General features: G+C 33.7%; 1 protein-coding gene across 1 annotated transcript in view; it reads left to right on the forward strand.

Annotated features, from left to right (window-relative positions):
• The window catches only part of LOC129219118 (GTPase-activating protein pac-1-like), a 49,152-nt gene extending 43,804 nt beyond the window's left edge, over positions 1-5,348 (forward strand). The window contains exon 11 of the mRNA XM_054853438.1: positions 2,819-5,348. Coding sequence (XP_054709413.1) covers positions 2,819-3,017 — 199 coding nt within the window. The 3' untranslated portion in view covers positions 3,018-5,348. The remainder of the gene's footprint in view (positions 1-2,818) is intronic.
• Positions 5,349-21,002: the final 15,654 nt, after the last annotated feature.

Below are 21,002 nucleotides of genomic sequence, written 5' to 3' on the forward strand. Positions count from 1 at the left end.
ATGTAAAAGTATCGAGGGGAGGTTTTAAAAAAATTGGAAACTGGAGTCTTAAAAACACGAATCTTGGCAATCTTTGGTGAATTAATGAGAGATGGTTTTGGTTTTCTAACCTGAAAATGTTTTGTAGCTGATGTATTAAAAACTATATTTGAGGCTATACTTAAATTTCTTAAGAGAAAAGGAATTTGGGACCCTCTCCCAAAAAGTGTTTGAAATTGAAGTCTTAAAACTTTTAGGCTGTCTTTGGCGTTGTCAAGAGGGGGCCTTTCTTTCGGCAAAATTTCGAAACTGGAGTGTTAAAAGCGCAACTTTAAACCATTTTGGGGTTTGGGGTCCCCCTTCCTTGAAGAATATTCAAAGCTGAAGTATTCAGAACTCAGTTATAGGTAATCTTTGAGGGACGTAAGAGGGAATTAGAGGGAGAGAGGGATTTCTCTCAAATTTTAGAACTTAAAATTCTAAAAACTTCGGTAATGAAAAGGGGGAACTACAAATTTAGGTCAAATTGAGTGAGCTTAGGGGAAGGATGTTCGGAGGGGGGGGGGGGGGGCTCTTCCCCTAAAAATTTCTTCATGTCGAAGTATTGAAATGCTACTTAGGCTATCTTTGAGTGAGTTAAGAGTTAGGGAATTCAAGGGTCTTTCTCAGAACATTTTCGAAACTGAAGTCTTAAAACTTTGGGTTGTCTTTGGCGATGTGGGGAGGGGAGTTGCTCTTTCAATAGAAAAATAAATCCTCAACTCAAACTTACACTGCCATTAATAAACTCAAAGAGAAGGGGGGGGGGGGGTATTCCACCGCCCAGCCCGAAATATTTCCGTTTCTGAAATTTTAAGAGCTCTGTTTTGGGCTATCTTTGGATGACTTAGGGCAGAAGGGAGATGGAAGATTCATTCAAAAAGTTTCCGAAATTAAAAGTATTAATACTTTTAGGCGGTCATAAGTCATGTATATAGGTAAGACGGGTACTGATCCTAGAAAAAGAAATTAGAAACTGAATCCTTGAAACTCAAATTTAGGATATTTGTGGTGAATTCAAAGGAAGGGGTTCAGGAGTTCTCTTCCGAAAAGTTTTTCGATGCTGAAATATTTAAAACGCCACTTTAGGCTGTATTTGACTGCATTAAGAGGGATGTGATTCGGGGGGCCCTCCCTGATGGGGTGAGGATTCAGTCCCTCTACTGTTTTTTATTTTAATTAATGAATATTGGAAAGTCCCTCGTTTAAAAAATGTATTCACTTTACTGAAGTGTTTTTTTTTCAATGACTAATTTCACCACCTACTATCTTATAAAAGAATTAGTTTTCAAATGAAGACTGCAGAGGGAATGGTACCAGTTCATTATCATTAGTCGCCCATACCATTCCCCCACCTTTCCTGCTTTTCTGGTTTGTTGGCACTACCTTGGGTAGACTTTCCAGTCAGGAACTGATTTATGTTGCAAGAGCTGATCTTATGTCCCAAGCAAATTTAATGCTGCAGTAAAAATGTTTGCGACTGGCGAAAAACTATTAGCAGAGAGCCCCGAATGCTTTTACCCATAGCATTATCCAACATCATCTAAAATTGCGTTTTTGGAACTTTAATTTCGAAATATTGCCGGAGAGTTCCTGAACTCCATCCCTTTTGATAATGCATTCAAAGAGCATTTTGAACGTTATAAAAAATGTTGCACAATTTCGTTTTTAAAGTTTCAACTTCGGGTAGAGTCCAGAGCGCACCCTCTTTCTCTAATATTTTAGAAGGTTGCCCAATAATGTGATTTTGGGACTATCATCAGTTTGAAAAAATTGATGTAAGGGAATCCCTGAACCCCTCCTTTCCCTGAAATTTACCAAAATGGCCTACCATTGCGTTTTTTGGACTTCAATTTAAAAAAAAATTCTGGGGGAGAACCCCCAAACCCCCCGTTATTGACGGTTTTTACGTTTTTGGAACTGCAATACCAAAACGCTTAATATATTACAATTTAAAATAAGTTCATGTTTTTAGAAAAGTCAAAAGCTTAAAAATCAAATCAAAAACAGATTCCAAAACTGGCATAATTAAAAACTACACCATATATACACATATATTTTTCCTTAAGCACGCATGCTTGGTGGGGGGAGGGGGGCTGAAAATATTTTCCGTCTTGAACACATCACCAAACTTGCACCCATGAGGCTAGGAAAAGAACTAGAGTTGTCAAGAGTTGACGGTACAGTGCCGGCAAAATTTTTTTTTACTTGTGGGTGGTAATTAAAAACCTGACAAGCAAACTTTTCATGATTTTACTTGGCATGCTCATCTAGTAATATGAGAGAACTGGCCAGTTACACTGCTCCAGTTGTGTGACCAATTCTCTAACATCATAAGTATGAACATGCCAATTAAAATCATGACAAGAAGTTTGCGTGTCAGGTTTTTAATTGACACCCACATCTAAAGATTTTTTTTTTTTTGCTGGCACTGTATAAATCATGCCAAAAATCTATTTAATGCAAAACCAATGCTCCCAAAGTATGCATTATAATTGTCTTCTACTGTAATATATTAATTGAAAAGCATAATTACAAAACATTAACTTTAATTCAAAAACCAATTTCTTGTAATATTTTTTGTCTTGCTCTGTTGACTCTAAATGCAAGACAATACGAGTTTAGTTTTTAATATTATAACAGTTGCGACAATTATTTTAAAACATTTATAAAACATTACATGTGCTACTTGGTATATAAGTAAGCAAAACCTTTTGAACTTGTTTTAATGTGCTTATCACAAAATAGAAATATTAAAATATGCTTTGTGTCTAAGGTTTTTTTTTTTTCTTTTTTACAGAGTTGCAGACAATTGTCGATTAAATAGCATGGACAGTAAAAATTTAGCCATTTGTTGGTGGCCAACTCTGCTTCCTTTAGAATTCAGTGATATGATGATGTTTGAAAGAATGAGGCCACATTTAGAAGATTCTGTACAAACTATGATTGATCAATTCAGATTTCTTTTTTGTGGAGAAGAAGAAGTTGTAATGGTGTGATTAGACATTTAACAAAAGGGTTCTTAATTTCATGGCAATTTTAATTGCAACTTACAGCTCTAGGAGATCTGTTGGAATGCTGCTGTGCTGTCGGAAAGTTTTAAAGAATGCTATAGGTGGCAGAACCTGCCAAATATTTCAATGGCTATTGCTATAGAGCAACCAGCAAAAATTGTATGCCTATTTACTTTTACACGAAGCCCATAGTCCTTTCACCTCAGTGAAGAAGCCATATCAGTGGTTTAATCATTTTATGTGCTTTAAATGACTGACAGCTCACCTAATATTATTTAATCATTGCCTCCTGGTAAGCCATTTACTCATGTATGTAGATGACTCAAGTATCTAGAATTCTCTAGTGTTACATAACGAGTATGAATGTGACATTATGGAGTGTTAAAAAAGTGAATTTTTTATGTTTTTTGTCATGTCTCTCCAGATCACAATATTTTTATTTACAATTAATACAGTGCCATTGGACATTTTTGTGAGCTGCATAGAAGAAAACGTAAGGCTGTGTTTTTGCTATTGTATTGATACCATCTGCACTGCTATGATTTTTCGTAGCTCATTGTATTCAGATCTAAGTGTCACCGAGATTAGTTCATTCCTGAAAACGATCTTGTTATTTTCATGGTATGCAAGCACAGTCATCAGTCTGAGTTCCTTACGGCAGTTGAAGCACCAGCAGAGTTTTGTTCAAATATAGTCATAATTGCTCTCCAAGCTGAACTGCATGTATGGCAGAGCAGCATCACACTTTAAAAGTGGAGTGCGTTTTCTGTACATTTGATTGAATTATGTAAATTTCGTTTTTGTACAAAGATTCCAAAAAAAAAACAACAAAAAAACTGCGCACTATCCTTTTTACAGCTTCCTACTTTGTTTTTTGTGTATGTGATATTGTCCTTGAAATGATATATGTGGTAAATGAGTTTAGGGTATCTTGTTGTACAGAAAGGCTGCTGTTTGGTGATGTGTACAGAGAAGCCAACAAATGAATGTTTGATACCCTTGGTTCCTGAATTTAGCACAATTCTTAATTTAATACCAAAATTTTTGCTATTAAACATGCATTTTTGTAATAGCGACATATCGGAGTGTATGTATTTATAGTTTAAAACAATAATCATTTAAAAAATGGATTAAAAATTGTTTTATGAATAAACAAAAACTTTTCACTAGTCATCAAACTTCTATTGAAATGTGTATGAATCTCATGTATAACAAGTTTTGTAAAATTCGTTTTCAGAGATCTAAATTATTTATAAGTATATTTTGCAAAGGGATTTGTTTTTATATCCCTTTTCCAAATGCTACATTATCAGAAAATTCAAATTCAATTGATTCTGTCTTTTGACTTCTGAAAAGCATAAGCTATAATTTAGTGATCATTGAGTTGCCTTACCCTGTGTAGTTGTTAGCTGTTAAACAACTACAAAATCTATACATACATATATATGTATATATATGAAGGCATGTGTAGGCTTATTTGAAAAGTTTTTCTGAAGTTTTATGCTTTTTTTAAATAGTAGAAATGCATTATTTTTAACACTTATCAAAGTTTTCTATTTATAACTCCAAGGAAATGTTTCAATTTGAAAAATTCATTTTTTAAATGACTTTTACATGAAATGAATAGTCTTTTGTAAAAAAAAAAGTATAGCTTTTAATTCATAATTTTACTTAAGTATTTTAAAATAACAATTTCCGTATGTATAACAATGTTCATATTCATTTTTTTCCTTATGAATTTTTTTTCTAATGAGTTGAAAGTGTCAATATTAATTTGTTGATTCAAAATGCAAAACCTGATTTTTAAAAGAGAAAAAAAATATTTAGGCATGTGATAAATTCAGTAATTGTTCTGTTGGACAGAAAACTTGAATTTGCTTTATATTTAAGTTGTCTTGTAGTAATACACATGTGTCAATTGTGGTGCATTTTACAGCTTTATTAGGCTGCTGTAACCAAGAAAATGTCCCTTTTAACTGTGAAATTGATTATATTGATTGTTATGTACTGTGTTTAATAATTTTTGAAGTTGACTTTATCATTGGTAAAACAATATTCTCCAAAATATCAAAGTTTAATCTCTATTTCCAAAATTTAATTATAATGCATGTAGGGACATAGCAACTCTTTCCTTGTTTGAAAGATGAGTGTTTTAATATTCAAATCCTTACATAAGGGAAACTGTGTTATGGAAGATCAAATCTAGTCATTCATAATGTTATAAAGCAATTGTTCATAGAAAATTTGTGTTATTTGTGGAATATGATTTGCAAAATAGGAATAGCACCAATATCTGAAAATAAATTTTTTACTTTACTTGCTATTTTTTATATTTCTTTAAAGAGACTTTGCATGTTATCATACAATTTAAACCATAAAATAAGGTTTCAAAGTGGTGGGTTGATCTACAGACATAATCCACATTTTGTGTGTTTTGGGGAGAACATCTAGCTACAAATTTTAGTTTTTGTTCGTTCATTGTCGTGATTGTTTATTATCTACTCGAGAGAAGAAATGACACCCAGGGTAAGGAATCAAGCCCATAACCATGGGTGCAAGACCTTCCGTCTCAGGACGGATTTTTGTCTTGGACAAAATTTCCGAGACGGAGGTCGGGACGGAAAGAAATTCGATGACTTTCTTCCAGTTTTTACTTAAAAAAGAAAGATTGAGTGTTTGAAAAATATGCTTTAATTACTGGACCGTTCCATAACCACGTATTTACATAGACATTCTCTCGGTTTTCCGCCGTGGGCTTGTTTTGTTTGCAACGTGCTTTTGGAGGCGTGCCTTTTCGACTCGCCCCATTTGATTTTTTTAGGTATAAGCTGTGTTATTTCCAACTCACTGCATTGCAGACCGAGGAGTTTCTCGCTATTCTCAGTGATTTTTCGAAATAATCGGCTCTAATTGAAAAGTTAGCTTTTTCTCATGCTATTTTCGATCATTCTTTCGTTTTTATTATTATTATTATTTGCGGGGGGGGGGGGGGGGGGTTTGAAAACTTACGCACATAAATGAAAATTATGTACGATCTAAAATGTCTTAAGAGTTGAATCTGAATCACCGATTGAGAGTGATTGCTTACAAGATGAAATGTTTTCGCCACAGCAAAGGGCTTCCACATACCAGGTAAAACGGAAACTATCAGGGATTTTGAAAATTTTAATGAAAATGGAAAGTTTGGAAATAATCGGGAGGAAATTTCAAGCTGGTTGGAAGCATTGATGGGCAACCGTTCCTGCATTTTTGACAAAGACTTGAGGAATCACCAAAGTCCAATGTCATTCATTGAATAACACTCGCTAGAATGGAAATATGGGGGGGAAGGGTGAGAGAGATAGAGAAAGGAAAGGAGAAAAATAACGGCAGCACGAGTTTGCGAAAAAACACTGCTTTTGCAAAGAGGGTAAATCCACAAATTAACCCACGATACTATCTTGGACTATCTAAGAGGGGGGGGGGCTACTCAAGGGCTCCAGTATAAAACATTGAAAAACTGAATTGAAAGCCATTTCTGAAGCTAGGAGTGATTTGATATTTCTCCTCTGCAAAATCTTAAAAATTTAAAAGTCAAAGTTTTAGGCTGTCTTTAATGATGTAAAAGTGGGGAAGGGGAGGTTTAAAAAAAAATCGTAAACTGTAGTCTTAATAACACTAATTTATGTAATCTTTGGTGAATTTATGAGAGATGGTTTCGGTGTTCTAACTTGAAAATGTTTTGTAGCTGATGTATTAAAAACTATTTAAGGCTATACTTAAGTGACTTAAGTGAAAGGGCATTTGGGACCCTCTCCCGAAAAGTGTTTGTAATTGAAGTCTTAAAACTTTAAGGCTGTCTTTGGCAATGTTAAGGAGGGAGCTCTCTTTAGGCGAAATTCCGAAACTGGAGTCTTAAAAGCTCAACTTTAGACCGTCTTGGGGTTTGGGGTTCCCCTTCCCCAAAAAATATTCAAAGCTGAAGTATTCAGAACTCAGCTTTAGGTAATCTTTGGAAGACTTAAGAAGAGGGAATTCAAAGGCTTTCTCTCAATACGTTTTAGAACTTAAATTCTTAAATATTCGGTGATGAAAAGGGGAACCGCAAATTTAAGTCAAATTAAGTGAACTTAGGGAAAGGAGTTCGGAAGGGGGGGGGGGGGGGGTCTCTCTCCCAGAAAATTTCTCCGTTCTAAAGTATTGAAATGCTATTTTGGCTATTTTTGAGTGAGGTAAGAGTTGGAGAATTCAGAAGTCTTTCTCGGAACATTTTCGAAATTGAAGTCTTAAAACTTTGGGTTGTCTTGGGCGATATGTGAGGGGAGTTGCTCTCTCAATAGAAAAATAAATCTTAAACAAAAACTTACACTGCATTTAGTAAACACAATGAGGGAAGGGGGGTATTCCGCACCCCAGCCCGAAATATTTCCGTTTCTGAAATCTCAAGAGCTTTGTTTTGGGGTATCTTTGGATGACTTAAGGGGAAGGGCGTTAAGTTTCCAAAATTAAAGTATTAAAATTTTTAGGCGGTCACAAGTCATGTTTATAGAAAAGGGGGGTACTATTCTTACAAAAAAAAATTGGAAACTGAAGCCTTAAAAATTGAAATTTAGGACATTTGTGGTGAACTCAGAGGAAGGGGTTCTGGAGTTCTCTTCCAAAAAATTTTTGATGCTGAAGTATTTAAAGGCGCCGCTTTAGGCTGTATTTGAGTGCCTTAAGATGGATGTAATTCGGGGACCCTGCCTGGGGTTAGGATTCAGTTCCCCATTCCTATTTTTAATTAATGAATATTGGAAAGGGTACTTGGTTTAAAAATATCTACTTCACTGAAGCGATTTTTTATTGCTAATTTCACCACCTGCTATCTAATGAAAGTATCCTTTTTCAAATGAACTGTGTGGGGGAATGGTGCCAGTTCATTATCATTAGTCGGCCATACCCTTCCCCCACCACTCCTTCGTTTCTGGTTTGTTGGCGCTACCTTGGGTAGACTTTCCGATCAGAACTGATTTATGTTGCAAAAGTGAAAAATCTCATGTCCTAAGCCAGGGTGGCGACAGATCAGGGAACTTTATTAATCAGGGAAAAGTCAGGGAATTTTGAAAAAATAACAAAAAATCAGGAAAAATTGATTTTTTAAAGAAAAAAAAATTTTTTTTAGCTTTACAAAATTAAGTACTCTTAATTCCCTACTCATTTTCCGCCAATTATCTGTTCGAAAAAAAAAGTAAAATTAAAAAGATGAGATTATACACTGCTGCATATTTGTGCATCCTTTTCCCTCAACGTCAAAGTATTGAATTTTACTTATTAACCACAGGATAAACTTCCTAAGATTGCTTTTGTGTCTGTTAGGTTGTTCATTTTACCTAGCTTGAAATTTCCTTTTATGCTTTCAATGCTACGTAAAAATAAACAACCATACAGGCAAAGAGGAAGCCTTCAATTATACCTTAGTTCCTTTGCCTTTATTCCATTGTTGCGAAGTAATTAGCGTACTATAATCACGATTTCAAGAAGAAATCTGGTTTTTGAATGAATACTATAAACGCTTAAAAGTCATTACTTCTTCGCATTTTTAATTTAATTGCTAAAATTGAACTTTCAATTTAAAAAACTTTGTTTTTTGCCGTTATACTATTTGTTGTCATCGCAGATTATAAAGGTTTTCTTTTCTTCAGACTTTAGTTATTCTTTAATTTTATAACCAAATTGTATTCTTCTTTTATATATTTTGAAATTAAGTAATTGCTTTTTCCCCCCTTGCATTTCAAAGTTGTTTGTTACAAAAGCAATCTAAAATTTTTTCTCGTTACATACTGAAATCATTTGAAATAGAGTTAACTTGTGTACTAAAGAAAATATCTTAATTTTTTTATTGTTAAAATGCTGTATTCATTCATTAATTAGAGAAAAGCTCCATATGAATGGTAGTCAAATGGTTTCATCTGTTTTGCATAAATATGTCAATTAGTTATAAAGAATAACTATACTACTTCTATTCTTTCACTATTACTTGTTATTCTTGCAACAATTATTATACTGTTTGAAAACTTAGAACTAAAAAGTAATTGAAATATTTTGAACTATCATAAATACACATGTTTTTAAAAGTAATTTTAATAGTTTCTTAAATTCTTATGCTAAGTGGTTTCTGGAAGTAAAGTTTTTTTTATTTAAATTTTCTATAATCTTTCCATGTATAAAAATTTAATATACTGTTTTGCAGGTCATCCTCCCCCCCCCCAAAAAAAATTGCCTTTTTTAAAACCATTTTATTAAAAAAAGTATTATCTTTTTTAAATATATCTTTAGTTCAACAACTTTACATAACTTAAAACGTTTAAAATACTGCATTTTATACAAACATACAATGGATTTCAAGTAAGAAAATCATTATCAAACGTAAATCAGGGAAATTTGGTGAACATAATCAGGGAAAAGTCAGGGAACTTTTTTTCACAGTTCCTGTCGCCACCCTGTAAGCGATTTTATTGCTACAATAAAAATGTTTACGATCGGCAAAAACTAATGGTGAGGACCTGCGAACGCTTTTACCCCTAACCTTATCCAATATCGTCTAAAATTGTGTTTTTGGAACTTCAATTTCGAAATATTGCCGAACGAGGGTTTTCTGAATTCCATCCCTTCAATAGTGAATTCAAAATGCGTATAAACTGTATGAAAGATGGACTACAATTTCGTTTTTAAAGCTTCAATTTCGGGGAGAGCCCTGAGCGCCCCCCCCCCCCTTCTCTAATATTTTTGAAGGTTGCCCAATAATTTGATTTTGGGACAATCAGTTTGAAATAATTGATGTAAGAATCCCTGAACCCCTCCTTTCCCTGAACTTTACCAAAATGGCCTACCATACGTGTTTTGGACTTTAATTTGAAAAAATTTCTGGGGGAGAGCCCCCCCCCCCCACTCCTTATTGCCGGATTTTAGGTTTTTGGAGATTTGATGTCAAAACGCTTAAATATTACAATTTAAAGGCTTAAAATTTAAATCAAACAGATTCCCAAACTGGCATTGTTAATATCTACAACATTCATACACATACATTTTTCCTTAAGCCCGCGTGCGGAAGGGGGGGGGTCTCAAAATATTTTCCGTCTTGAACACATCACCAAACTTGCAACCATGCCCATAACCTCTGGCATACAGAGCAAGCACTTTCACCGCACAGCTACGGAGGTCCCACAAATTTTAGTTAATGAGTATAATAGATAGGTCCTAAATATATTTTTTAAGAAGTATACTATTTTAAACTTGCTAGTACATTTGTCGAAATGATAGCTTATGTTGTGTTTCAAATCATAAGCATAAATTAAAATATTAAAAGACTAATATCTTATGCTATTCATCAGGTTTCTTTCTTCAAATGGGGGGGGGGGTGTCTTCCTTTTAAACTTTGAGAAAAGCTTAAGTAACTGAAAAGAAGAGAAGTTCGATGCTTTCTGCTGTAGTTAAAATGTTGTATAGTAGAGTGTACAGTAGTAGATCCACTGTGTGAGGTGATAATATATTTAAGAGATACCATACCTGGTTTAAATCAAGTTCTTTATAGTCATCTGTTACACAGTTTGCATTAAAAACACTGATATGCTTAGATTCTAACTGATGATATTTAAACCTTTATTTGGTACCGTAACTCGGGTTATTAAGAAAAAATTATGGATTTTTAAAAAGTAGAAATTTGTTTTCTTCTTTGAATTATTTTTTAAAAATTTTATTGTTCTAAAATGGGAGAAATTTAAAGTTATACACAAAAACATGTATTCTACAGTCATTAATTTCGAAAATATGTGAGTTTAACTCACATTACTTCTCCTACTTTAGGCTTTGACTTAACATGTGACTGATTTCCAAACATCTTATTTTGTAAATTTTGTTAAAACTTCCCGAACCTTCAATGTAGGTTAATGCTTATATGCCTGCTTTAAAAGATCAATCAATTTAAAAACATATTTTTATTAAAACTTAATAAATATAAAAGTAGATAAAAATTTATTTTCAGAAGTGATTTATAATTTTTATAAGCTTTATTTTGCTAGAAAAACGTCAAAACATTTTTAAAATATTTTGATTAATCATATGTAATATGCTTACCTTAATTCATAAGAAATACATTGTAGTGCTTTTGAATTATCCATTGATACAACTGGTAACTTTTACAAAATACAATACACCATCACATTAAATCTGATACTAATCATTATATTTAATCATACATAATGATTGTAAAATTATTTGGCTGTCAAAAGTACGTTTCTTCAAGGAGTTTAATTTTCTCAACTATGACTGATGGATCAAGAGCTGAAATACTTTTTTTCTTATATTTATTTTCTTACTTATTTATTGGCTGATTTTTTATTAACATCAATCTAGGAATTGTGAAAAAGCTATACACTTTCAGTGAGGTATCCGCTGGTCAAAATAAAAACACTGCAGGAGACTTTTTCTATAAATAACACTATAGAAACTTAAGAAGATTGCTAATGACTTTTCTCTGAGAGGACATTTGCTTGACCTTTGCAACCGTGATTTTGGAACAGTAAAACGAATGTAAGCAGATATAACCGGTTATTACCTACCATGTGAAATCCAATCTCTTAAAAGGGAAATTCTGAAATAACATCAAAATTCAATGTCAAATTTGTTGAAAACAATGAATTCTGTAACTACTAAAACAGGTGTCCTTCATATTTTAGGAGAACTTTTCCCAAATTGAGATTTTAGAAAAAGATTCTACTGCGTGATAAATCTTTTCATTTCTCAACATTCATGACGTTTAAATATTCGATATAACACCAAAGGAGCGATTTCAGGCTAGCTATTTTATAGACTTTTCAAGAGCATACTGCAAAGTAACGCTTGGCGGCAGAATTACTTTAAATATTGAGTACAAAGAGGAAAATTTCATAATGAAAGAAGATATAACAGATGTCAAGATGATTATTCAGCGCAATTTTGAACACAATCATACTAATATGCACATCATATTTGGTACACAAAACTAAACAAGAGAAGGATAGATTTCCATAGAGGATGTATTTGATGAATATGAATAGTTTTATACATATGTGAAACTTTAGCTTTTTTCTCAGTTGGTTAGTTCATATTTATTTTTTTACACCAGTCTTTATTATTTCACAAAAACAAGACGAGAGAGAGAAGAAAATACAAGATGTATTTTCTTAAGATAATGAATACGGACTTCACTAATTATTTATGTCACTTTGTTATATTACTTTTTACTATCATAAATCAGTTTGAAACAAATATGTTTCACTTTGTTTCATTTTCATTCCTCTAAACTAGACTTCTTTATGTTTATTGCACAAAGGTCATAAGTCCTGATTTTTTAATTAACTTGTGACAAAATGAAACGTTATTTAAGGTGAGGTAATTATCCTACTTGTGACTAAGATGAGTCGTAAAATTTTTTGTAGAGTTTGAATCATTTATGAGTGAGATAATCTCTCTTTATTGATTCCTGAAAAGTTGCATTCGTGGGACTTATGCCCTTTCTGAAATAATCGATTCAATAGTGAGCATTACAAGTATCGTTTATGAATAAAATAAAAAACAAGGGTCCCCTAAATTACAAACATTAGTAAAATCATCCAAAATTCCATCCATTCAATTTTCTCAAAAGAAGACCGAAGTCAACCGCATCAAACGCTTTTGCAAAATTAGTGCAAATAACAAAGTTGACCACTCTTTTCAAATGAGGAATAATGATTTCATGTCATAATTTTTCATGGTTAAAGTATACATTAATTTATAAAGACTCATATGAAGTATGGACATATTTAATAACCTTGCCCTCTTGTTATAATCATTATGACAATGATCCTAATTATAACCGCCCATTTTACAGCATAACGATGACATTGTACAGGGCTTAGTATATAATTGACTTGAAACGTTAAGATATTTTACATCCACATTCTATGTATGTTAGTGCATAATTTTTATGTACTTAAAGTAGATTAATTGGCCTTAAAGGATCCTGGATCCTGCAAAAATTATTTCTGTATCCGCCCCTGATTAAATGCTAAACACGTACTTTCTGGGGTTTGATTCTTGAAGCACTTTTCTCATCTTGGACGCTACCTATTGATAATGCACTAATCCGGCTATTTTTAATTTTCTTTACATCCGTGGGAGGTCTGCTGAATCTGGATGTCACCCTACAAAATGGAATTCATTGCCCATTTGGCGCACGGTTTTCAATTCTCCTCGTGGTCAGTAATGGCGGATAAGTGGACTTGATTCTCAAATTTCGACCCCAAGGATTAGCTGCGTAGTGTCCCTATTGTCGGGTTTCACGCAATAGATAGCGGAGATCGGGGTTGTTGGACTTTGTGTGGGTTTGGATGTACCCCCCTACTGACTGTAAGCACTCCAGTGATTGTCCGGGAATGCAGATGGGCTAGTGCTATCATCTAGTGCAAGGAAAGTCAGTTTCAACTGGCGGTTAATTTTAAATTCGAATGTAACAAGTTACCCCGTGTAACAACTAACCCCGGTCTCCCCTATAATATGAATGATATACGCTTACGCGAAGAAAAAATAGCAAAAGTTAATGATCTAAGTAGTCAGTCTGAGCTCACTTCAATCTTAAACGAAAACCCACTTGTTGCTCAATTTTCACCTTCACGCTCATTCATAAAATTTAATTGGACTAAAATATGCCTCAAAGATGTGTCCTCAAATAATGACATTCTTTGATTCTGTTTTAGCGTTATTTGTACTCTTTGCGGTCAATCCTTCAAGATGGTCCATTCTTACTTGGAGATACCCATTTCTCTCATGGCATTATTAGAAACGCGCTGGAGTTCTCGTATTGACGATATTCGACCCATTTCCTTACACCGTCCAGGACTATTGAAATCACTCGATTGTTTATATGAAGAACTTGCTTTGCAATTGACCGAGAAGGCATTCAATGAAGCACAAGCATTTAAAAAATACTTCAGTTTTTTTAGAGCATGCTTATGACAGCCTTCTTTATGGATTGACGCGAACGTAAACGTAATTATTCAAATAAGTGGGATTTCACTGGATGTGGTATTTAATCTTCTACCCATTCATCTTGATATCCACAAAAACCTTCAAAAGTTAATGAGTGGTTGGCCTGCAATTTTTCAAGAAATAAAATTGGTTCCTGAAGTAATGGATTTAAAATCGAATTTTCAACTTCAAAAAAAAAAAAAACGAATAAAAAAAGAGAGAAACATTTTTTGATGAAGGGGCAGAAGTCGAGGAAGAAGCAACATCAAAGTACTGAACTCATACCGTGAATACAAATTTCGAACAGAAGTAATTTTTAGTTTTGGACTTTATTATTAGTGATATAAATGCACGTTTTGAGGAAATGAAGGGAATTTGTTCTCTTTTCAAGACAATACTCAAATGTCTTTCGATGATGAAGAAGTACAAAAGGTATCTGAATGTCTGTCACAGACTTAAATAATCAACTTGGAAATGAGGTTATTCACACTAGAAAAGATTTATTCGTCAGTGTTTAGTGAAGTAACTAAACTTTCTCCCCTACTGCTTTTGAATGAGCTATACAACAGGAGGCTTCAAACAATATTGTCTAACGTGTGAATTGCCCTTGACATATTCTGCATTCTCCCCTTGACTGTCCCCCAAGCTGAAAGAGCATTTATAGTAAACTAGCAGATTATGATCTAAAAATTTTTGCTGCAATTTAGTTTGCTATTAAGATTCTCCACTGCTAAAAGTATGGTTCCATAACACTGAGAAGGAATTAAAGGTGGAGAGACCGAAGCCTTCAATTCTAGAAGCAAGGGTCTCAAGTCCCGGGATATGTATGAAAGTAAGGTATCGGGTTTCTTTCACTCGTTTCAATAAAACGCGCATCTCATTCGTCGAAGTTGAACCTTGTGACTTGAGATTTTTGTTTCAGCATTTTCTAAAACAATGGTTGGACTTGCTCCCTCCAATTACTAATTCCTACTCTAAGTTTCATATACATCTTTGGAACAGTGAAAATAGCATTTATATACTACTAGCAGTAACCGCACTGCGACGCCCGCGCTAAGAAGCTAAAGGATGTCCGTTGAGCAAAAAAAATCCACGCCCCCCTCCCCCTTCTTTGATTGGAAATTATCATTTTTCTTCAACTAAAATGCGTACACACCTTTACAAAAGACCTATTAAAGTATCTCTGGAATTTAAAACTGTTCGCCAAAACACATAAAAATATTAACAGTAGCTTTAAAACTCAAAATAATCCTTTAACTACGCAGTTCATCGCTTAACGCGTCAAGTAACCACGCTACCGTAACCCTGCCCATTAGTGAATGAAGCTGTTTTTCCCCCTGCAATTTAAAGTGTTTCGCCAAATAAACAATGCTATAATAAACCGTTATAAAGAACAATCACAATTGAGTTATACGACAAATGAAATTATTTACTTTGATAACTAAGTATCTTCAACTAAAAGAACAAAAACAAACGTTGAAGAAATAAGGAAAACGAAACCCAATAGAAAAATCCTACAAAATCAAATTATGTACCTGAGCATCGAAAAAAAAAACGCTTTCAAAACTGTTCGCGGATCACAACAGCGTAGCACGGACGTGATTCCTCGCAGAGATCGCCACTGTCGGCCAGCCCCCTCTCGAAGAGTTAACTTACCCCGCCATCTATTAGGAATTCATAGAACTAAACAATTAATTAAACATTTAATGAGCAATTGGTTAATATTTCAGTCCATCAGATTTTAAAAAATAGCCTATAGCCTTCCTTAATAAATGGACTATTAAACACGAAAAGAATTTTTCAATTCGAACCAGTAGTTCCCGAGATTAGCGCGTTCAAACAAACTCTTCAGCTTTATAATGTTAGTATAGATATAATTTTTCACGTTTTCATAACATTGTTTATTGCTGCTGCACTCCTATTAGTCATAGCGTGATGTTATACAGCCAGTAGCTATCTTCAATAAATGGACTATTCAACACAAAAAGAATTTTTGAATTCGAACCCGTAGTCCCTGAAATTTGCGCTTTGAAACAAACAAACTCTTCAGCTTTATATTATTAGTTAATTAATAGGAAAAATAAGATAAAAATATATATATATACGTGTATATATATATATATATATATATATATATATATATTAAAATTCATTTTTAGCACCGTTTAGGATTTTCTCTGAAAAGTACACCCAAGATTTGCCTCATGGCTGACTCAAACGTACGCCCACTGGATCGCGAAGCCCGCACTTTCATGTCAAGCCACCGTGACTACGCATGTTATGCGTTCCAAGCATTTTATATTATAATATAAATTTTCCCGTTTTCATAACATTTTTTATTGCTGCTCCACTCCTATTATTCATAGCGTGATGTTATATAGCCTATAGCCTTCCTTAATGAATGAACTATTCAACACAAGAAATTCGAAGCAGTAGTTCCTGAGATTAACGCGTTCAAACAAACAAACTCTACAGCTTTATATTATTAGTATAGATAGATTAGGAAATCAAATTAGAACGTGGACCAGATGAGAACTGGACAAGACAGACTAAATTCTGTAGTTATTCTTAGCATTGACCTCCCGATCTACCTGTGATCTCCTAATTACGCTCGTAGAAGACTACGGGGATTTAGTTTCGTTTTCGGAACATTTTCGGACTTATTAGTCGTTTTTTCTCAGAACCTTTTACGATGGTTTTTAGGGAACGGCAGCATGTCATACTTGTTGTCGTAGCATCCAAAGTTTTTACTTTTAGGATGGCAACCGATTTTAGTGTTCTCATAACAACCGCTCGTGGCGACATCTATTGGGACTTTGATTATTATTATTATTATCATTATTTTTTTTTTTTTGAACTTGGGATATTTTTCGCGAATTTAATTATTTTCATGCATTTTGGAGTTCGAATTTTTTTTCCATTTATGTCTTAGATTATTTTAAAGCTCTTTTGATTATTTTTCGCAGTTTTATAGACTTAGTTTATTTTCATGAATTTTGATCTTTAACTATTTTCGAATCTTTTATTTATTTAAAAGTATACTCGACTTTGTCATTTTTTCAGACTTTTACTATTTTCATTCATTTAGGAGTTCAATTGTTTTTTTTTTTTTTTTTTTTTCACGCATATTTACACTTGAAATATTTTTCGAACTTTGCTTTTTTTCATGCATTTCAAACTTTATCATTCTCCACAACTTAGATAATTTGCGCGCTTTTCGAAATTCATAGTTTTTCTGACTTAGTTTATTTTCAATTGTTTTAAACTCTATCATTCTCTCATACATTTTGAGCTTTAACGTTTTTTCCCGTCATTTAGCACTTTGATTATTTTTCACGATTTTCAAGCTTAGATTATATTCAAGAGTTTAATTATTTTCAAGTACTCTTAGTCTTCGTCGTTTTTTCAAAAATTTTAAGTACAACAATCAGTACCGGGAGTCCAACCCTTAATTTTTTGCAAACATTATCCTACATATCATGTCTTCCAATTTCATCCAACCAAATTAATTTTAAAACTTGTAATCAGTTTACTCTTAGTATTAACATTCAAATACAACGATGGTCGCTTTACTTTTAATTCTAAACAATTTTCAAATTAACGCTAGAACCTTTCATGAACTTTTAACATAATTTTTGCATTATCATCATTGCAAGTTTTTGTCTCAAATATTCACAATCAAAATCAATTCAAAATTTTCAATTGCAGTAAAAAGTAAATGGCATAAATGCTATTTTCAATCACGAGAAATTCAACATCAGCCCTGTACTGTCGGACCACGTCTCTCTTGGAATACTGGCAAAATGCTAAATCAGCACGAAACACAGTGAATCAGTTCAGCCCGGGAAAAGGTGTTCTTAGTTCATGTGGAGGTAGGTGGCCTCCGTGGCTCTGTGGTAGAAGCTTCGTCTTCTAAGACGGAGGTTGTGAGTCATTCCCGTCGGCGTGCTGGATATTATTTCCCTCTCTTGCATTGTGAATCTTCCTGTGTGTGTCCGGAGGCAAGACGCTTTGTACGCAGTCCTCTATGTATGTGAAGCTGTTTAGCTTCTGTATAAATAAATAGTTCACATGTGGTATGGAAATTTATTTATTCAGAAACTACACAGCTTCACACACATAGAGGACTGCGTACTAAGCACCTTGCTTCCGGACATACACAGGAAAGATTTACAGCAGAAGAGAAGGCATAACACCCAGGGCACCAGCGAGAATCGAACCCACGTCATCCGACTTAGAAGACGAAGCTTCTACCACCTAGTATGATAATCTAGTTTCAAAATTTTGCGAATTTGTTTTATTATCATCGTTTTCCAAGAAACAAAATGAATGGAATTTTCTTAAGCAAACCATTTCAAAAAAAAAAAAAAAAAAGAGTTGTGAGGAAAAAGCTGGCACCCTTGACAGCAAATGAACTTATCCTTTTCCGCCTAAAAATTATTCGATTCTTTCTCGATCTGTATCTTTTTACACAAAGAGAAAACAACACAATATATTTGGTTTGTACCGAGAAAGCGAATTTATCAAGAATTCTTTGTGCATTGTTTAATATTTGCACATGTTTATGTAATCTCTCACGATTTAATATCCGATATGAGTTACAAGGATGTAATTAACGGGGCCTCATTTCCAACAGGCCAAATAGGCTTGGAATTGGGTCCCCGAATCTTTAAGCAACTTATGCATATCATTAAAGAATCATGTATTTTTAGTAAAACCTCCTTTAAACGAACACTACCAAATAGCGAACCTCTAATTAGCGGACATTTTTGTGAGTCCTAGGCCCACAGTATAGGTGAAAAATGAATCCTTGTAATTCACTCTGAATACCGGACACTCCGAGTAACGGAAAATAATTTATTCACAACAAGCGTAATTTTGAATGCCTTGACAAAATTTTCCATCAGCTACCCATGTAGAACACTGTTTAAACTACGGGTTGCATTTGGTACTTTTCAGGGATGAAACTGTTGCAGCACCAGCCCAAACAGCACAAATGATCCCAAAATCGTAGAAGTAATGTAACATCAACGTGATCACTTGTACCGAAATCCTCTAAAATTCGTAGAGAAGTGGTTGATAAAATAGCAAAATGTCCGACCAACACAGCGATATTACGTGAAATCGCTGTAGATATGATATGACTTTCAACACTTTTGGGAGCAATTATTAACGTTTTTTGGATGCTTACAAATAATCAACGATATTTCTATTTTGGTTATATTGTACTCTGGAGGAGTTTTCAACGGATTTTAGAGGTTAAATGGATTTATCTACTAATATTAGATGAACTAACAACTTGTTTTAGAGGATTTATCAACGATTTTCTCATGTGCTTGTGTCACGAAATATTTACATAAACTGCATCTTGGTAAATTAATTACCAATAATTTATAGACTGTTTACACACTTTTTGAAAGTCTTAAAAACTTTTTTACCCTCAAACTTTTTAAAACAGTAACATACTTAGGATTTTTTAAAAAATCATTTGAATGAAATTCAATTCCCCCTCAAATCCGTGGTTACTAGATAACCCCTCTCCCAACAAGGGGTGTAGTTTTTAATACGATGCTCAACGAATGTAGAGTAAAATATACGGATAAGCTCGCGATTCAGAATCCCTAATCATAAAGTTAAAATTACTGAATTTAAATATCATTTAGAATATTTCTATTATATTATAATGTTTTCATTGCCTATCCCATCATGAAATGCTTTTAATACTTAGTTTCTGCTTTTGAAAAAATATATTTAACTGCTACTGCGTGATTTCCTTTTTAGCTTTCTAACTCCTTAAATTTATGAAAAACATGTGATATTGTTTATTTTTTAAAGCCGCAGAAATAACACCTTCACTACTAGACAAATGAAGTAACTTAAAAAGATGTGTCGGTTCGACGAACGTAAACAAATTCATGAGCGGACCAAGATTCCCGTTAGAGAGGGGTAAGCGAAGACGCAACAAGGTAGTGGCTTTTAGTTGCCCCCCTCCCCCCAGATGGACTTCGGGAATTGCTTAAAATTAGTGCCCTCCTCTCCCCTCCCCCCCAAAAAGAAACATTTTACTCTATTTTCGGTCAGATGAAGGCAGAAAAAGCGGTTATGTGGCTCTCCCCCGGAAATTTTTCGAAATGGAAGTCCTATAATTGAAATTTTAAATAATCCTTGGTGACATTTGAAAAGAGCGTGGGAGTCAGAGGTTTTCTTCTAGAGAGGCAGTTGTCCCTACCTGCCTACACATATGAACAAATTCATCTCACAATAAAAAAAAAAGTACATAAAGCTCGTGTATACAGTTCATTTTGTGACGCTGACTCATTTAGGTTGCAAATAGTGATTGCAATACCGAATACCGGTATTTTGAGCTATTTTACAATTTCGTAATACCGGTATTTGCTGAAGTAGAATTATACCGGTATTTTTGGTATCAGCTCAAGATAATAAATATCTTTCAATTAAAGAGTTTTCAATTTAACTTAGGTATCTATTGTTATTTTAAAGGTGCATACCTTTTTCAATCAGACTGCAACAAAATTAATCTATTGATGCAAAAATTTGACCTCAAAAGCCCGAATCGACAAAATATCAATGGATGAAAGTTTTTCGAACGTTTATGTGTGCAACATGTTTTTATTTCTTAAATATTATTGATGAGCCCTTGCTCTTTTCTAAAAGTTAATTTCAATTACGAATGTGTTTGTACTACGAATATTATACTCCAACATGAGTTGCAACAATATTTATGACATGTGTTTTTTAATGTCTCTACTGTACCGAATTTTGAGAAAAACTTTCTCTTGGTAGCATAAAAATGGATAATTTGTTGTTACCGAGATTAGGGTACTGTCCTGTCTCGTTATTTAATTGTAGGTGAGATAACACTTAGCAGATGAAAAAAAAAAAAAAAAAAAAAAAAATGGAAAAGAAAACCAAAAAAGAGAAGCTGACAAAAAACATCAAGTTTAG

Source organism: Uloborus diversus, chromosome 3 (assembly GCF_026930045.1).
Source record: "Uloborus diversus isolate 005 chromosome 3, Udiv.v.3.1, whole genome shotgun sequence".
Taxonomy (NCBI): Eukaryota; Metazoa; Arthropoda; class Arachnida; order Araneae; family Uloboridae; genus Uloborus; species Uloborus diversus.